Source organism: Haemaphysalis longicornis, unplaced genomic scaffold, assembly GCF_048455015.1.
Source record: "Haemaphysalis longicornis isolate Haplotype H1 unplaced genomic scaffold, Haemaphysalis longicornis Haplotype H1 scaffold_12, whole genome shotgun sequence".
NCBI lineage: Eukaryota > Metazoa > Arthropoda > Arachnida > Ixodida > Ixodidae > Haemaphysalis > Haemaphysalis longicornis.
Genome location: NW_027526225.1, coordinates 19,490,018 through 19,509,279, shown reverse-complemented (window position 1 = coordinate 19,509,279; position 19,262 = coordinate 19,490,018). Strand labels below are relative to the sequence as shown.

Genomic DNA, 19,262 nt, shown 5'->3' with positions numbered 1-19,262 from the left:
TATCGCTAACAGGAGAGGTAGCATGGCGGAAGCATTCGGTAGTTACAAACACAGCGTCTAGTACATTTGCAACTTCTAGTATTTATAACTCCACTGCGAAATACGTAATTAAGAAAAGCAGATGAAACTCAGCATAACGTTAGAGTCCTTTTAGTAGCTCATTCACACATATAGTTTCTTTCACAAAAGTTTCCATAAAACAAAGGTTACAGCCGTTTTCTGTAACACTTACAGCTCTGAACTAACTATTTGGGACAAGTCAATGAAACTCAGTATAACCACAGGGTCATCTTAGCATAAACTTTCAGTATGAGTTTTTTCCCCAAAGATACCCACATTAGATTGAGAGCTACAGCGCATTTTAAACTAGCTCTGGAGATGGAAGTTCTTATTCTATGCGGCACAGTCGACCCACGAAAACTTGGCTGGAACCTAGCCACGTACAGCTTCGCTGCAAAAAGCAAAGCTGCGGATTAACATATCAACTGACTCTCAACCTTGCACACTGTTTAAACAGGTGCTCTGAGATATACTAACTTACCCTCAACAACAACATTCGCAATGGCGATAAATTTTGTCAGCGCATCGAATGTGAAGCTAGGACAGGTTTACAGCCACATGGTCACATTTAACAGGGCCACGAAGACAAAATACAAGTTTATTTTATTTGAAAGATTTCGTGTTCTTAGTGCTCCCAGTGCTTTTCCGGAAGCAAACGATGTTTTATTCACAGCGGAATTAATCACTTTAAGCTAAAATTTTTATTTGCGCACCAAAACGCGTGTTTGAACGACGATTGCAATGACCTCATAAGAAAAGGTCTTTCAGCTAAACTTGGTGTGAAGCGAAGACTTGTTACTGTTTGTCAACCTAGATGGCGCCACCACACCGCAGCAAGCCGTTTTCTGCCTTTGTTTTGTTTGTGAACGTATTTAAACATGGCTTGTTTTTATTCATGAAGAAAGTAATTGTTTCGTGAAACATGGTTCTTATTCGACAAATCTGGTCCCGTAATTGGCCAGTGTTGTCTGAGGCAACCGCAAAGCTCCGCAGTGCTGTGCAGCTAAACCAAGCATAGTGCACGTAGTACCAACAGCAGGACGCATCGGTACTTCTATGTTCACGTGTGCTGTCGTAACTTCCACTCTTTGTCCCCCCATTCTTACTGCTTTAAAAAGAATGTGCCCTACATTTAAGTGCAAATAGCTCGTTCGGCAAGCTTATAAGCTCTGCCTGATTTGCGTTTGCTTTTTCCAGCCTTCGCCAATCGCAGAGCTGGCTGGTATGACACCACTGGTTCTGTTGCGGGAAATGAGCTAGTGGATCACATGGCCATTCCATTTTTTCCCAATTATGCAGCTTATTCAGGCAAAGTTTACGTTAAAAGTGGTGTCAGTATGACTGTAACGAGGCAATCTTTTGAATGAACCAAACTTGTGTTTTCTGTTCATGGCTCCTTTAACCCCTTAAGTGCTTTGGACGAGCAGAGCTCGTCCTGCCCAAACTGTCACCAAACTGCTTTGGACGAGCAGGGCTCGTCTTAGCGGAATAGGTACTGCCCTATACTGTTCAGGACGAGAAGCGCTCGTCTGCGGCTTAGATTGCGTGCCATCCACTAGATGGCAGCATTTACTCGACGAATTAGTTTTCTCCTGCGGCAAGGCGCGCTTTTTTTTATGAAAAGATGGCGTCCGGTGGCGCCGACCCATGCATAGCTGGCCCGTCAACTAGAAAAAGAAGCTTTTCATTTTCGTCATCTTCTTCAAGTGATGCTGATTCGGATACAGATGTTTATCTTGTCTCTGGAAGTGAAGACAGCGATGACGGTGAATTGAGCAGCTCCTCCGGTGATGACAAAGACAGCGGGGAAGCGAACATCGCGAGTGCTCGCGAGTGGATCCTGCTTTATGTGGACAATCCTCCTGTGAAGCCTCATCGCTTTCCATTCTTGGCCATTCCAGGCAAGACTTTCATATTGTCATCGCCGGGTGACATTATGGAATATATTCAGCAGTTTCTGGACGATGAACTTATATCATTTGTGGTAGACGAAACCAATCGCAAAGCGGCTGAAAAGTTGAAATGCTTTCCTCCCAGTGATCACTCCCGCCTCAAAAAATGGGTACCAGTGACAAAGGAAGACATGTGGGTATTCCTTGCACTCCTGCTATTGCAAAGGTGCTTAGCCTACACAAGTGAAGAAAGATGTGGCATCTGCAACTGTTCTATTTATAAAGTTTTTAATTTTGTTAGTAGCAGGTAGCTGGTTTCCTATGTATTCTTCAGAAATAAACTTTATTGTGTTGATTTGACTAACTGTGGGGTACAAATATTTTTTCAACATCGACTAGCTACTTTTTAGTACAATCAGATTCGAAATCAGCAATAAAAAAAATAGGCACTTTTGGTCGGAAAATTCTAAAAAAAATAAAGCACTTAAGGGGTTAAACCACTGGTCACGTTATCGTTTTCATTGTGCGATATCGTCGATGCAATGTGGCATTTTGAGTCTGCACGAAGTCCCCACCGAAAGGCAGGTTAGGTGAATATCAAAACGCAACGTTTACTGATAGTTGTTGGCTTTGCGCACGTTTTATTCATGCTCATTCATTCAGGCAACTGCAATTCCTGCGAAAGAGGATGTATGCTTCGCATTTTGATGGCTTTCGAAATTCGGGAAGGAGTTTCAGGCCCCTCCTCTGAAACAACAAGCAAATGGCTCGACTGCCTTCGCAGTACACTACACAGAAGGGTGCTAATGGCCATTCACCTAAGAGACTGCGCTCGAAGGCGATTGAAACACCCGCATTTTATTGTTGTAGCACAAATGTCATTCTAATATACAGTCTAAACAGAATGGCACCTTCTATAATTATACTGACCATGATGATTTTGTGTTTTAACATCTGATTTAGTTAAAAGGGGAATCGTGAAAACCAGGCCGTCCGATGGAGCGGCAGCGAGAGTACGTGACGTCCCCGTTAGCAGAGAGGAAGATGTGTGGATACCTTGCCGCCGAGGGGACTCGATTGAGAGATGGCAGCCCCGAATAATAAGTCCACGGAACCCATCTCTTTCCTTACAGCCTCCCCCAGTCTTCATGCGCCATTAGCATACGAGCCGAAAGGCTTCAGTCACTAAAGTAATGCGGTAGAAATGCGCTAGGAGGTTTTGGGAATAAACCCCCTTGGAGGATTTCCTGGGTTGGCTTTGTCTCCTGCCTGTTTTTGTGGGGAGACGTGGGAAGGGTCACGCTTGGCAATTTTCCACACACGTTTGCTGCACCGAGGCGGCAGGCAGGCAAGAGGCACAGCCAACTGATGGAAATCCTCCAAGGGGGTTTATTCCCAAAACCTCCCTAGCGTGTTCATCTTTTATGGTTCCCACGTTGCTTGCACAACCAAAGCCATCAGGCTCGTTTGCTAATGGTGGAACAAGTTGGCTCGATGGGCAGCCACTCTTGTAGCAGTATCCAAATCAAGACCCTGGCGGCTGGATCACCCCACATTTTTTGGTCCGCTGCCAGAGACGTCACAAACTCTCCCTGCCGCCATTTTTGGGCGGCCGGGTTTCCAAGTGGCCCGTGATGTGGAGCCGAATATGACCGCAGAGCGAGGGGCAAGTGCTTGCTCCTCGCCAACTGTGTGCACCGGGAAGCAGGTTTAAGCGATTGTCCTTTCCACAACTTAAAAAATGCCTACTTAGAACAAAAAGAAGGCAGAAAGAGCGAGACAGGCAAAAAAATCAGAATATCAGTACAGTCAAACCCCGCTACAACGAACGCCGCTTCAACGAAATTTCCGCTTCAACGAAATATTTCCAATTCCCCGTCAGCCAGCCATAGAAGTCCATGCAACAAAGTCCTCGCCACAACGAACCATTTGTCAGGCTTGCTTTCGCTTCAACGAAATTTTCGATGATTTGGGCTGGGTTTGAAAAATTATTTTACAATAAAATTAGCATAGCGCCAGCTATCTGTAACTTTTTATACATTCAGGACGCTTAGTTTCACCGAAAACATGCGCGGTGCGGCCACACCGCCACAAAAAAACTCGTAGGCGGACGCCATTGTTTGATGGTGATAACGATGTGGCTGGCCGTCTTTACATGAGGCGCAGGCCTGGTTCGCCAAGCCGGAGCTACAGCCAATCCGTATCCAGTTGAATCCGTATCCAATCCGTATCCAGTTGACGGCGCCGCTCGTCATGTATGCGTTGTGAGCAGCTGTCCTTGCCGTTTTCCTTCTACCATTGTTCATAGCCAAGAGCAAAAATCATGTTTGCGTGTTTGGTCTTGAAGCCAAGTCATGCTATCTTAGTCATGAGCGCGCAGTTGTGTTAAATGCAAGCGCGCGCGTCTAACCTGCCAAGGTCAGTAGCTGCCGCGCCGCGTCAGTAGCTGCCGCGTCAGATGATAAGATAACGGCACTGCTCCTGCTACAAGTGAGAGGGGGGCTTCCGACGGCCTAGCAGCTATCTGCAAGTAATCAGCTCGGTGGACACGCCTTCTTGTACAGCAATACGTTTTGCGCCTGCATTTCTTCACCCCACTCCGCAACGCGTTCTTCGCGTGCAGTGAAAGAACAGATAACCATTGGTACGTTTGTTATCCGAATAAACATGACGTTATTGCGCGTCACTCCTTTTTCTAAACATTGTATTATGCTGCCAATGATGCGGAAGCATACGGGGCTTTTTTTCTGGCCTTTCCGTGGTGTGTTGCGGCAGATTTCGCCTCAACGAATTTTCGCTTCAACGAAATTTTTCGCACGTCCCGTCAATTTCGTTGTAGCGGGATTCGACTGTATAGCATAAAACTTCGAAATGGTACAAGCCGACAACAGCCAACTCACGGCCGACAACAAAGCCGACACATTCCCACATTTCAGTGAATACCAAAAGCAATGCTTCCTGAACCTTCCCCAGTTAAAGAAAAATTAAAATTTCAATACAACTCCAACACTTCAAAACGGCCGCACAAGCCAACAATGGCCGACCTGCAACCGGCAACTAGGCCGACAGGCTCCTCCTCCCACCTTTGAGTGCAGGCCCCAGCAACGCTTGCCGCGCCTCTCCCAGTTGAAGACCACCATGCCGCGGGTTTCCAGGAGTGAGCAGGAGACCTCCCTGAGCCGCTTGGAGACCAGGGAGAAGTTGTTGAGGCTGAAGGCGTCCAGGAAGGTCGCTATGTGCTGCAGGACCTGGAAAGACAGGGGGAGCACATGCTCGTGTTTAGACGGGCCACACAGACAAAGAACAACCTTGCTTAGCTTGACAGAACTAGCCTTTGGTGATACAATCAGCTACATTCCTGCCTCAAATAACGTAAACCGAAAAACCCACGAAATGCTGAGAAAAATTTTGATTCTACATTATATGATGTGAGCAGTGACACAACAGAGGGAAACACTAAAATGTGGTACCAGTGTGTTAACTACATGTTAGTGCTCAAGTGATATGATGAAACGGAACCAGAGGCACTACTATAATTGCACCATCGTGTCTCTCAACGGTGGCTTAGGTCGACGGCTTCCAGTTGTACAAACATGATTCTGAGACGTCACAAAGACCAAGCCGAGCCTTTGGTAACCACGCGGCTCTATTCCTGTCATGAAACACATTGTATCAACGAAAAAAAAAGAGAAATGCGAGGAATACTGCAAAACTTAAATTCCACTCTACACAACATTACCAGTGACACAATAGAGGGAGACACTGGAAACACAATTAACAGTGCGTAACTGTGTGTTAGCTTTCGACTGAAATGATCAAACAGAACCAGAGGCCCCACTGTAATCGCAGTCATGCCTCTTGGCGGTGGCTTCGGTCGGCGGCTGGCAATTGTACCAACTAGGCCTCTGAACCCGCAAGAAAGCAGCCAGGAAGTTACCACAAAATCATCTGTTTTCCTTAAAATCTAGCTTAGTTGGTTGAAGTTTGCGTCAGAATCGGCTGCATTGTTATTGGGTCACTGAGGTCTTTTGAATTAATTGAAATTGAACTTTACCTTCATGGCCCATTTAACCCTTTGAGGGTCAATGACGTACATGTACGTCATCTGAAAACGCCTTGAAAATGGTCAATGAGGTTCATGTACGTCATCGCTTGTATGTTTAAATAGCGCGCCTTTTTGATCATTTACCGTACTTGGCATGTGCTGCCATACTGCTTAAATGCGTGAAATTTCTTTGTTGGCGGGACGGATTTTCTTATTTAATGCTTTAGTACAGGGGTGGGCGGGCTGTCGCTAGCGCATCTGGTTACGCGCTCGCCCACAGCGGCTAGTTTCGGCTGCGTCCTCCGGGCTGGTCCCACTTCTTGCGCCCGCAAAGCTTTTTCATAATTATTTTTCCGTTACTCATGAATGAACCATGTTCATGTAACAGCACAAAGTTGTTTTTGTCACTTTGTGGTCTCCCTAAAGAAACTACAATTTTTTCTCAAAATGTATTTGTCCGAAGAAATTAAATCAGTAATAAAAGAAATCGACCTGGGAGGGGCAGGGGTTGCTTCTGGCAAAAAAGTGTAACCCTGAAAGGGTTAAAGGCCCCCTGTAAAGGACTTCACCTTCAAGGAGCCATGAAGACAAAATACAAGTTGGGTTTATTAGAAAGACTGCTTAATCCCGATAACAATGATGCCAATATCATTGCAATCTTTTTACAAATAACGGAGATTTTGAAGAAAACGTGCGAAGCAGTCGCGACCACCTAGCCAATTTCCCGCAACTTTTCTATGACGTCACGGAACCTTGTTTGTGCGATTGGCGGCCGCCTAACTGACCTGTCGCGACGACAGATGACTGGACATCTGTAATGGGGCCTCTAGTTCCATTTGACCGCATCACTTGAACGCTAACGTGCAGTTAACGCACTGAAAATTATGCTTTATTGTTGGCCCGTATGACGTCATTCTTCCTCATAACACGTCACTGTGGCGCAAAATTTGAAAGTTTTTCAATACTTCTTGGTTTTTTTTCATTAAAGAAACATCTTTTGGGGCTGTAATGGAGCTGAGTGAGATACTGAATCCTAGTTCTTTCCGATTAATCGAAGTTGTATTTTCTCTTCATGGCTCTTTTCAGCAGTGTAAGCAGCGCTGATGATAATAGAAAAACAAGAGGGGCATGTTCACTACCCCGCAAGTTACGATAGCGCAGTGGAAAGGCATCCCGATTCCAAACGCAAACTCAAAAATCCCATGCATGGCCATGAGAACGATATCCCTGTGCAAGAAATCGCATGAAAACATTCCGTACTCAGATCTAAGAAAAATTGACACTGCTCTGAAACTTGTCAGTCGTGCTGCGTTCCCCTCTCATTTCAAATATGCCATCATTTTTTGAGTCAGTCGATTAGTTGCCAAGATAATTAGAAATAAATAGCCAATTTCGGAGGAACAATAGACAAAACAGTGGTGGTCACAAAACTGTAATTTTTACATTTTCCAACACTATGAACCCTGGGGAACGTAATAAGACAAGCAATTTTGTGATCCATATCTTGGAACTAATTTTACAGCTCATTAGACTTTGGTGGCACCAGTGGCAAGGGAACCATTTCAAATGCCCATTTCAAACACTGAAATCTAATGAGCTGTAAAATTAATTCCAAGCAGTGCATCAACCAACCGCTTGTCTTATTGCATTCCCCAGGGTTCATATTACTGGATAATATAAAGATTGCAGTTTCATGACCAACACTGTTTTGTCTATTGTTCGTCCAAAAATGGCTAGTTATCTCTAATTATCTTAGGAACTAATCGACCGACTCGAAAAATAAAGCAGCAAGACTGACAAGTTTCACAGTGTTTACTTAAAAATCACAGGCAGTTGCTTTAAGGGCAGTGTCCCTTCTGAAGTCTTAAATTTGAATCAATTTCTATCAGTGTTAACATGAAGCGGAGCATCTCGGAGCGGAGCACTGCCTAACCAGAAAAAATAACATTACAGTAGCCGGGCGTTTTTTCGGACTCCAAAAATTCGGACTTGCTGGATATTCCGTACTTTCCCGAGGAACCGGCAGTCGTCTCCATAGGAGTAATAACTCCCGGATTTTTCGGACTGCTTTTTTATTCGGGCTATTTTTCGGCTACTGGCTGGCTCCTGGTCAGCTGAAATTGGTCGGCTACTGTAAGCGCCTCAATTTTCTAGTGGCTAGAAAACGTGCTATTTCATGTGCGGTCAACTGAACACCTCATTTACGATTCCAGAAACAAATTTCAACAAAGTATAGAGACCTATGAGGACTGTGTTCTCTAAAAAGGAGCCTGAAACACAATTTCAGTTTCGTGCCCAACAGCTCTATGCCTTTTTGGCCACCACGGTGGGCGCACAGCAGTCCACTGCGAGCTACCACACTACGTCCACCTTTCTTATCTTTAGCAAGGCAAGCATGCCAGAAGAGTGCATATACACACAATGTTTGCCTCCGTGTATTTATTCACATCAGTCACAACGAATACGACGAAATCTTGTGTTGTTCTTCCTGACACATTATTCTTTATAAAAACCTGTTGGTATGAGAAGGCACCAATGCTACGGATTCCCAAACTGCCAAGTTGTACACGCATCAGAAGCACGAAAAATGGTGCAATGCAACGGACACTGCACGTATCGCCGCGCTAAGAACCGCTCTTACCTCAAAAGGGAAGTCCGAAAATTCCGGACCCGTATACGCTTCCATGTCAGCAGAGTCAGCGGAAGAACCATTGGTGTGCGAATGTCCATTTGGTAAGTGACTTTGTGATCTACGGAAAAAAACAAAAAACACAAACATTGTTTCAATAAGACGTAACACTGTACACACGAACTACAGTTTGATGATCACATAAAAATGAAAGGCAGAACACAGCCTGAGTTCAGTCAAGCAGTAAAACTGCCACCGACCCCCTGCACAACACATATTAATGATGTTCAACAGAGACCATTAATGTGTTCTACAACCAGACCACCAAAAGGTAACCATGCCCTAACCTCTGCAAGACCGTTCTCACAGAAATTCTCCGGTAGGTTTCAAAAAGGGAAGTAGTGTTTTTAAGTTTGGTATTAAGGCATTCCCCCTACAAAGAAGCAGCTCAGAAACAACAGTATGTACAGTAGAATCTCGATGATACTGATCTCGCGGGACTGCGAAAAATATTCTTACCATCTGAAAATCGCATGAACCAACACAGACCAAGAAATTGAGCATTAGAATAAAAGTTTTCGTTTCTTTCTTTTCTTACTTTCGCGTGAAGGAATCCGTGATGTTTTCCTGCTTTTTTTAACCTCCATGTCAGCGAGCAGCCCTTTCTGGAGTTTCGTCGCCTCGCTCACTCGCAGTGCCCAAGCTCACTACACGCCGCAACAGCCAAGGCGTGAGCCACATAGTGCGTTTTTGTACGCGATTCGGGTGCATCGGCGTTGTGCATGCGATTTTTTTCACGCCTGCATCGATGATTCCATGCGCAGCAGCTTCTGCCTCAGTCAGAAAAGTCAGAAAATGACGCACAACGTGCGCAGCAGTTGAAGGAGCTCGATGAATTGTGCCAATGGGGAGGCGCGCGCCTCATGGCAGCAGTTTCGAAGCGCTCGAGACAGCTGGCTGGCTCGGCCGGAGAAGTTTTGGCTTACTCCCCGGCAGATATTTCATGGGCGCTTTCAATAGCCGTGCGGATGATGTTTTATAGTACCGTTTTCGCCCGTATTATCAGCTCCTTTACTGCGGAAGCAACTTCGTGTGTGCCTTTAGCAGCATTTTAGTGGTCGCTCGAGGGCCCTGCACCACTTCACGGCCGAAGCCGCCACCATGTTGCCGCCGCCAGCTTGCGCTTGCGGGTGGTTTTGCGGCAGCATCAGCCCGCCTCTGACGTGCACGGTGCATTTTCGCAAGCAGAAAACAACAGCCCAGCCGTTCCCAGAGAAAGAGTGACAAAGAGGGGAGCGGGGGGAGCGCCGTTGCTTGCTCGTTCGGCAGTCGGACGCCTCGCTGGCTCGTTCGTATCATCCGCCAGGCCGCGCAGCAGCATTGCCAGATTGGAAAGAAGCTTTGACACCAGCCTCTTGTCAAAATTTCACCAGATTTCACCAGCACTAAAATACGGCCATTATAAAGCATTTCTGGCTCCGGCATCTCTTGTGTGCATACGATTTTCCAGAACATAGTGTTTAAGAAGGCGTTTTTGTTGCTTCTGTCCATCCCATCGCTGATGGAGAGCGACTTGGTTAATTCTGTAATTAGGTTAGCAAACTTAGTTTGAGCTAAGTGAAACCAAATTATTTATTCATACCTTACACAGTGCTGGGTAAAAGAACTCTTACTACATTTTCTGTGGGAATGCTCCCTCAGAAAGTTACCGAGCATCTAATACAATGCTTGCTGCACCTTTTTCCTATCTTGATATTCAAGCCTACGATTTAGTGCAACATATTTCTGCCAAGTTACTAGTATGCGACATTTGAACATCTTACTGGTTCTGGGGCAATCGAAATGCCATAGAAAAGAAGTTAGTGCAGAATTTGTTAGGCAGGCAACGCTAGTGGGACGTCCTGCATTAAATAACTTTGGAGGATTTTATTCAGTGTGGTTTGTCTCAAAAATAAAAATTTCAATTTTCATTATTTTTAAGGGTGGTTAAAACCAAAAAAAAAAAAAGCTTATCGAGTGCACTAAAACACAACTGCAGCAAAGTGATGTCAGTGACTCTTGGTGTTTAGGAGCCAGAAAAGCTTCCTTTCAGTGAAAGAAAACCATGGTTTAAAGAAGCCCCAGCAGTTTTTCACCACATTTTACCAGATATTTTCTGGTGTAGCCCAAGCGATACCTCAACACCAGCAGCCACCACATTTCACCAGATTTTCAATATCTGCTGCCGCATTTCACCATCTGGCAATGCTGCCGCGCAGGTCTTAACAGCCAAAAATTTTGCCCGTTGCAAACAACACAATTTCGCCGGGACTTCTCAGAAATTCGTATCATTCCGAAATTTGTTATCACCCTGAATCACATCATCGAGATTCAGGGTGATAATGATATCATCGAGCAATGAAAGACATTATTTTAACCGAAAAAAAGCAAGAAATATTCAAACACTTTCGAAATTTCATGCGACGGCGACGCATTACGGGCGGGAGTGACATAATATGGGCCAGCACGGAAAACGTAGTCACCCGTGTGTTGTCCGCACATTCGCATTCAAGTGACCGGATCAAACTGAACGAGGGTCCTCCCTACAATTGCCCCATCATGTTACTTGGCGGTGGCTTAGGTCGGCAGTCGCCAATCACACAAACAAGAGATCCTGCGATGTCACAGAGAAATCGCTGGACAGTGTCCGGGGGAGTCGCCACGACCTCACGTTTCATTTGCCGTATTTACTCAAATTTACCTATTTACTCGAACCGATTCCAACAAATCCATTTTACGGACACGCCACGGAGCGCAGCACGTACCCTTGCTGCCTGGGAGCTTGCTTGTCACTGGGCGGCACTTCCCCGGCCAGCGGCGAGGGGAAAGTCAGGCCGAAGCTCTCGAGCAGCTCGCTAAAGACCAGCTGGGAACCCGAGGGCGCGGGCCGGAAGCGGCGCCGGGAGAAGCTGCAGCCGTACTGGGCCAGGGGGCAGCGCTGCTCCAGCCAGCCGTTGAGGCCACAGTGGATGTCCCGGTGGACGTTCTGGTAGTGCCAGGCGTACTCGTCGCGCCGGAACACCTGACGGCGACAAGGTGGCGGTGGCGAGAGAAGAAGACCTCTGGTTGAAAATTGTGGCGCGATCCGAATTCAACATTTCCCTTTCAACCAGACCATTCCACAACAAATGCTCCTTGCTTCAAAAACAACCTACCAGCCTGAGCGCACGCCTGCTTTTTTGTGGCACCAGACCGGAAATAGACCCCTCCCTGTTGCGGAGAAAAAGAGAACACTCCCCAACTGTGATATAATGAAAGCCCGCGAAGAGAATGCCACAAGCCGCCCCCCTTCCCGGGAGAGAGATTGAAGCTTTCATCACATGGTTCGCGGGTGAATTGAGAGGGAACAATTATGCGCGATTTTTCACCCTGCGTAGCTTCGGTGCTAGTGAATGGATTCGCATAATTCTTGCGGGAGGAGATTGCTGGGACAATAGACTTTACAAAATACATTCCGAGTAGTTGGTGGTAGGTGCTGCAGGGTTCCTTTAGCTCTTTCGTTACGGCGGAAAAACGGCAGATGTTGAGTGCTTCAAACAAAACCATTTTTTTCTCTTGAGCTAGTGGACACATTTATTATTGCTATGCATGTAATTGTAGCTTATAGATTGCTCTTACAAACACATACCAGCAGTTTTGTGAAAGGTACAATTACTTACGGTTTATTAGTCAAATAATCAGAAAAAAAATGCACAAAAAAGTATACAGGCAACGTATATAGGCGATTGTAATGAGCCTAAAAATGATTTTAGGAATTCTAAGATATACAAATTGTTCCTACATTTCTTGGCTATGATTCAATATATATATTTTAACGCTGTACACTAAGTTTTGTATTTTTGTGGGCCCGTCAACCTAGCGGAACTGACGGCTGTGCCCCTCCTCGAAGCCACTCGAGTGTAAGTCGGTCATGCATCCAAACACACTTTTTTGTGTTCTGACACAAAATCCTTTTCACTTTAGCGGTAAAAAAACATTAAAAAATCCAGCGACCTTGAGAAGTGTCGCGCATCGCTCCGTAGCGGTAATCTGACACGAGTGCCAGGCTGTCATGAAGGTGATAACACGATATGATGCAGTGCATTTGGCAAAATATCCCTACCGTACGTCGTCCAGACCCTACACATCAATGTGAAGCCGCAGTCGTCAGATAGGAAGCCCGTTTTGTTTATAAATAAAGCCCAAATACATCTGACTCCTTTTCACACAACTCGCCACTACCGCAGTTTCAAATTTCACTCTTGGCGCAGTCTCTGCACGCGAAATACAGACAAAACATAATAAAATCGAAAAATGAGTTGTCAATAAATACGCCAGATGACGTTAGTTGTCTGTCAGGCACCGTTTTTAGCTTTCGCGGGACGTTTGAAATCATCGGAACTCTGTGTCCGATGGCCTATGGCGCCGTACGGAAAGAGTTAAAGGGGCACTGACACAAAAATTTAGCGTCTTGTTTTTTTCGTTGCGATAAGTAGCTAGTGACCTACTTATAACCTGTAGAAACCTCATTTGCTTCAGCGTGCGACGGTTGTTTAATTAGAGGCATTTTCAATGCGGCCAGTCGCAGTTTCGGTTTCAGCGAGTGCCGCGAAACGATGGATTTTGTGGATTTTGTGTGAACAAAGCTGACCACGTGACCGTCGGAGGGATGTCACAGAGCAGAGCTGCCGTAGCACTGTCGAATCCGCATCGACGGCAGTTTTTGTGAATGCCCCCACGTACTGATCTCGTGAGGCGCTTAATTAAAAAGTGACTGTGGATGTGACGCAGGCGCTGCGAGTGCAAATGCTACCGCGGCTAAAGAACGACGCGCGACGCTCGAGACGGTGGGTGGCAAGACGCGCGCTGGGAGCAGCCGGCCGGTCTGCCTACAGGTCCGCCTACAGATGTGTTCGGCTTAGCACTGCGGCGGATATTCGAGTGCCGCTCTCGTAAGCGGTGCAGATGACAATTTTTAATGCAACCCGCCATCGCATCATTAACTCCTTTCTCATTTAAGCCACTATGGTCGGGACTTGGGGACAATTTCGTGCAGCGGTAACAAGCTATCATTCGAGCTACCTGCGCCGGCCTGGGCCACTTCGCGGCCGTGGCCGCCGCCTGCACAGCGACCGTGCGGCTAGCTCAGTGGGCTTTTCGTGCCTCCGGTGCGTTTCGCATCCAATGGTAATAAACAGTAATAGAAACAGAGTGCCTGGAATCGCTGTAGAACTTTGGTCGCGGCCAGCTGCCCGATTAGCTGACGAAAATCACGGCGCCTCCGCCGCCAACGATCGGGTCGTTCGTTCTCGAGAGCAGAAGCTCCGCCCTCCGGCCCTCCGATTGGAGCGGCGAGCCGGGCGAGCCCGCGTGAAACGCCGGTAGTGCGGAAGCGGCAAACACAAACTCGTGACGTGTTTGGATGTTGTTTATTTACAATTGCGCGTGGTCCTCTGCTGGCTGCTCGGTTGCGTTTCGCACACTTCAAAATTGATTTTAAATATGTTCTAGGCTGTATTCGCCGCTGATATTTTGCAGATGATGTATATGTGTTCCCACCAATCTATCTCCGACGTTATCTCGCCTTCAAAATTTTGTGTCAGTGCCCCTTTAAGGGGGGACAATGCTCTTGAAACAGCTCCTTTTAATTTTTAGGTAAACTCTGTGAAACTTGCCAGTATTGCTGCTTTTTTCCCCACTGATTTCAAATATGCCATTATTTTTTGAGTCGTTCAATTAGTTCCCAAGATAATTAGAGATAATTGGTCATTTTTGGAGGAACAATAAACAAAATAGTGCTAACCATACAACTGTAATCCATATACTTTCCAAAACCCTGGTGAACGCGATAAGAGAACTGGTTTCTCGATGCACCGCTCGGAACTAGGTTTACAGCTCATTAAACTTTGGCACCGCCCCCAGTGGCAAAGAACCATTTCAAATGCCCATTTCAAACACCAAAGTTTAAAGAGCTGTAAAATTAGTTCCAAGCGGTGCATTCAAAAAACCGATTCTCTTATTGTGTTTATCAGGGTTTGTAGGAATGGGAAGTATAAGGTTACAGTTATCTCTTATTATCTTGGTAACTAATTGACTGCCTCAAAAAATAATTGCGTATTTTAAATCAGTGGAAAAACAGCAGCAAGACTGGCAAGATTCACAGAGTTTACTTAACAATTATAAGAAATAGTTTTAAGAGCCACGTCCCCCCGTCAGGAAACCAGATGAAGCAGTGGTGACTCCCCACCCACTTTCCAGTGATTTCTCTGATGCCACATAATCTTGTGTGTGCGATTGGTGGCACCGCCTACAAACATAACTGCGTGATTGCAGCGGGGCCTCTAGTTCAGTTTTATCCTGTAACTCAAATGCTAGCATTCAGTGTTTAGGGCCGGCCCATACTGCGTCACTTCAACGAAAAATTTGAAAGTTGCTCAATATTTCTTGCATTTTTTTTTTTCAGTTAGAAATATCTTTCATGGCTGGAATGGAGCTTAGCGAGTAACCAAAGATTAGTTCTTTCAAAGTGAACGAGGCTGTATTTTGTCTTCATGGCTCCTTGAAGAACTGAGGGACGACAGTGTGGGAGTGCGGCAAATTCTATTTTAATGACAAAATTACTTCGCAAACTATTTCAGATTTTCCCATGGGTAGTGTTGGGCAACAGTCGCCCAATGGTCATTGCTGTTAAAGGTATCCAGGGCTTGGAAGGGGTTTAGGCGCTCCTTCACAGCAAACATTGTGGGCCATAAGCTAACGTAGAAAAATGGATGCAAGTGCTTCATTGTCGTGCGTGTAATTCCTCATCTGTACTAGCTTAGCGTCAGGAATGTTTGTAGTCATCGCTCTTAGAGCAACTACAATGTGATATCGAAGCCAATGCTGGCAACATAGTGGGGTTAATTACATGCCCCAGCTGATGGTTGAAGGTCACTTCTGATACGAATTAACCCCTACTTGGCCAATGTCGTGTGGGGACATGTCATTGTAGATACAGTTGGACGGCTTCTAAGACACCGGGGACCGAACGAGAAACTCTGCTGAAGGGGAAGGCACTTAGGATACTTCCTTTTCATCTAGGCAAAGTGCACACGAGTTGGTTGCAAAAATCTCACCCACAAGTGACACCAAGTCAAGCCGAGCCAAGCCAAGCCAAACCCATTACGACACAGCAGAAGTGAGCGATACCGACACAAATATACAGCAGAGGGAAATCTGTCACTTCAATCACATGCTGTCGAGGGCATCGCCATAGCAGCTAGCAATGGTCTTCTCTTACTTGGCTTGGCTAGCCACACAGCTTCTTTCCACTTTCAAAGCCAAATACAACAAAAAATAATAACAGTGCTTTCACGAGAGATCGGAAAGGCGTGTCCAGTCAACACCTTTAATTTTGACAGAAATTTTATACATAGCTTGCTTGTATTCACTGGTGAGGAATGCATGCAGGCAACGATGTGAGTGCGCCATAACTGGTTACGTCGAGCTCCGCCAGATGGCGGTACTTGTCCGTGCTTAGAACATGATTTGTGTTGGACGTTCCCAACTTTACCCCACCGAACGCAAAGTAATGCCTCGACTCCAATGTGAATGCGATTAATAACATCTCTGCTGAAACCCCCCTTGAGAATCAGGTTGAAACAGAGCAGACGGTGCATGCTGGTGCTTTTTTTTGTTCGGCGTGCAAGTGCAGTGGCACAAGCTCCGCCATGTCCGCGGCGCTTCGGCCCTGTCCATGGCCGTTCCCAGCGTTGCCAGGTGAAGAAATTGACAGCCAAACTTTCCAATGAATACCACCTATAGTTCGTTGTGCGCAGGGGAAAACATATGTGAAGCTATTTTGTTGAAAACAATTTTTCACTCTCTCGAAAAAATCCCCAAAGCCGGCTCGGGTCACTGGCACTTTGAGCAGCTCGCGGAAAATTGGAAACTTTTACCGCTGTAAAACAAAAACTACTCCAGCTATCACCATAGGTCTTTTATGTAAAGACTTTCCATACTCTCAAATTATTTGAGATATTCATGTTTGGCATACAGAGCGAATTCCTTTAAATAAAAATTCCCAAATTGGGCAAAGTTTTGAAAACTGCTGAATGCGGGGCTTTTTTTATCTGAATCTAAACAAGCTAGGGTGTCTAAACAGGCTAGCAGCTGCAGTAGCTGCTTCTCTCATAAAGGAAAAAAGCAAAAAAAGAAAAAAGAAAATAAAAAAACTTGATGGGGGAGGGTATGAAATGTTCCTCATTGTCTCAGCGGACTTTTCGCTTGCACTCGGCTTCTCTGGCGGCACATGCTTGGTCCTGGTGCACGCGCTCGGTGTCTTGGGCGAGAAGTGCTGGGTCCTGCCTAGCCTGACGCATGCGCTAGCCCTCGATCGACGTCATCCCCCTCCGCTTTCGAGAGCACCTGCAAACCTAATCTTACCAGAACACATAGGGAGGGTGTTCCCATTGTTCGCCGGCGCCTTATCATTCATCGTGCGGTTTCGATGCTTGTTTTGTGGTTCTTTCTTTACCCGAATACTGAGTTCTATGCTGCACGCCTGATAAGCCTGACGAATGCGCTCAACATCTTGGGCGAGAACTGCTGGGCCCTGCCTGGTGTTTTTGTTTACGACGCGAAAGTCAAAGTTAATCTGGAGTGCGCCACTAAGGCACGCCTCATAGGCCAGGTGTAGATTCAGCACGACCCCCACAATCTGAATTTGAACTTTTGAGCCGGTTCACGAGCCATACCAAGGTCAAAGGAGACGTTCTTATCCGGCGCATGATGGCACACTCGCTAAAGTGTGGCTAACCTAGACAGCAGCGCCACATTTCCCTTTAGTGTATGAAACTCTAGGCATGCGAGTGAGAATGCCGCTGACCTGACCACAGGCGAACGTGTAGACCCGGTCGGGTTTCAGCTGGTAGTGAGTGAGGAACTCGACACACAGCTCAATGTTCAAGGGAACGCCAGGCCTGGACGCATAGCAGGCGCCCGCGGCTCGCATCAGGCAGAGGTCAGCGTCGTTGCAGGTGGCCTTCTCCCCCTCCTCCTCCACGTTGCTGTTAGTGCCTCCCGAGTGGTTGGTGTGGCCATTGAGTATGTACCCGTCATGGTCGTCAGCAGCGTCGTCATCTCCGCAGCTGCCGTTGTTGATGCACAGAGCATTCAGGCCTGCACCAACATCCCTCTGGAAAGAAAAAAGAAGGTTGAGAGAGAAAGAGGGTAGCTCTCTCATTCCAGAAAGCCTTTGCACAAGAGACCAGGCATTCGCAGTCTCCAAGCAAAGAGCTAAAAGACATTTTTAATAGTGCAAGAGCTGGCCTCGAGAGAAAGAGCGAGAGAGAACGATGATGTTTGGAAGATGGTAATATGGTGGGAAAAGAAGAAACTAAACTTCGGACTAGGCAACAGCCCAGTGCCAACGTTCTGACAAGAGGTCTTATCTTTGTCAGGGCCTGACAAAGAGTTCTCAACACGCGCACACACAGAAGTAACAGAAATACGGCAAGCCTATCAAGAATCTCGCACTACTGAATGCAGGCTGTGTCCGGACAAACTGTATTTACTGTATTTACTAGAATCTAACGCACCCTCGATTGTAACGCCACCCGTTTTTCGCGGTCCAAAGAAGAAAAAACGCTGTCCTCGATTGTAACATGCACTAGACTTTCATTATTTAATACAAAAATGCAACTTATTGTCACTCAGAACAAGCAAGGTTTATTCCAAAGGTGGCACGAAATGAAATGTGCCAGTTATAGCCGGCAAGACAGTCACCACGACCACAGTCTGGGGCAGCGCCGCCCCGGCAGTTCTGTCGTTATGGGTCGCTCAGCTGCTCGCTGCTGCTGCCCATACTCTGCCAGCGGGCCTTCAATTTGGGGATATTGCCCCCATTTTGGTCCACAGAACTCTTTCCGTGTCGCCTTGCTAGCAAAAATTTTCTCGTTGTTTGCCCCAGTCCCGCACGCAAGTGTCCGGAACACTCAACGCACGTGACGCAGCCCGTATTTCCATCTCTTTCCGTGCACAAGATTACTGTCTTCTTAACTCAGCATTGTAGTGAACCCGGCATGTCTTCGCAGTGGGAAATTCCACGGCAGAAAGAAAAGAGGAATGCAAAAAAAGACTATGCAGACAAAAAAGGCAATCATGCACCGACTACGAAGCACTGTCTACGCGTTCAGTAGTCAAGAGGCCATCTTGAAACGTCGATGGTGATATGGCATTGAAGTTTTGAGCTGTACTCGACTGTAACATGCATGTGATTTTGGGACATATTGTTCCGGAAAAAAGGTGCATTAGATTAGAGCAAACACGGTACTCTCCTTTACGCACTATTTTATGACGCCTGTGGATCAGATTCAACCGGACGTTAAAATGTCCCTTACACAATTTCCTTTTAGAACTTCACTGACAGTAGGATTAGAGTGCCACACTGAAGTCGAAAGTATTGAAAGGAACACTTGTTTCTAGCGTGTCTGTCAAGGTTCATTTAAACTCTTTTGTACACCGTGGCCAAAACAGGAAAGCACACGTAGTACCGTATAATGCGGAATATAGGTCGAGATTTTTTACAGAAAAAATTTGCCGAAAAGTCACCCCTCGACCTATATTGCAGTCACTGGCA

The 19,262-nt window shown here is 46.3% G+C and overlaps 1 protein-coding gene across 1 annotated transcript in view; it reads right to left on the bottom strand.

Annotated features, from left to right (window-relative positions):
* LOC144162446 (F-box only protein 30-like) overlaps window positions 1–19,262 on the bottom strand; it is a 38,762-nt gene that overhangs the window by 8,718 nt on the left and 10,782 nt on the right. The window contains exons 4-7 of the mRNA XM_077692972.1: window positions 17,511–17,819; window positions 11,431–11,687; window positions 8,639–8,747; window positions 5,036–5,200 (exon numbers count right to left, since the gene is read on the bottom strand). Of these exons, the coding sequence (XP_077549098.1) occupies window positions 5,036–5,200; window positions 8,639–8,747; window positions 11,431–11,687; window positions 17,511–17,819 (840 nt within the window). The remainder of the gene's footprint in view (window positions 1–5,035; window positions 5,201–8,638; window positions 8,748–11,430; window positions 11,688–17,510; window positions 17,820–19,262) is intronic.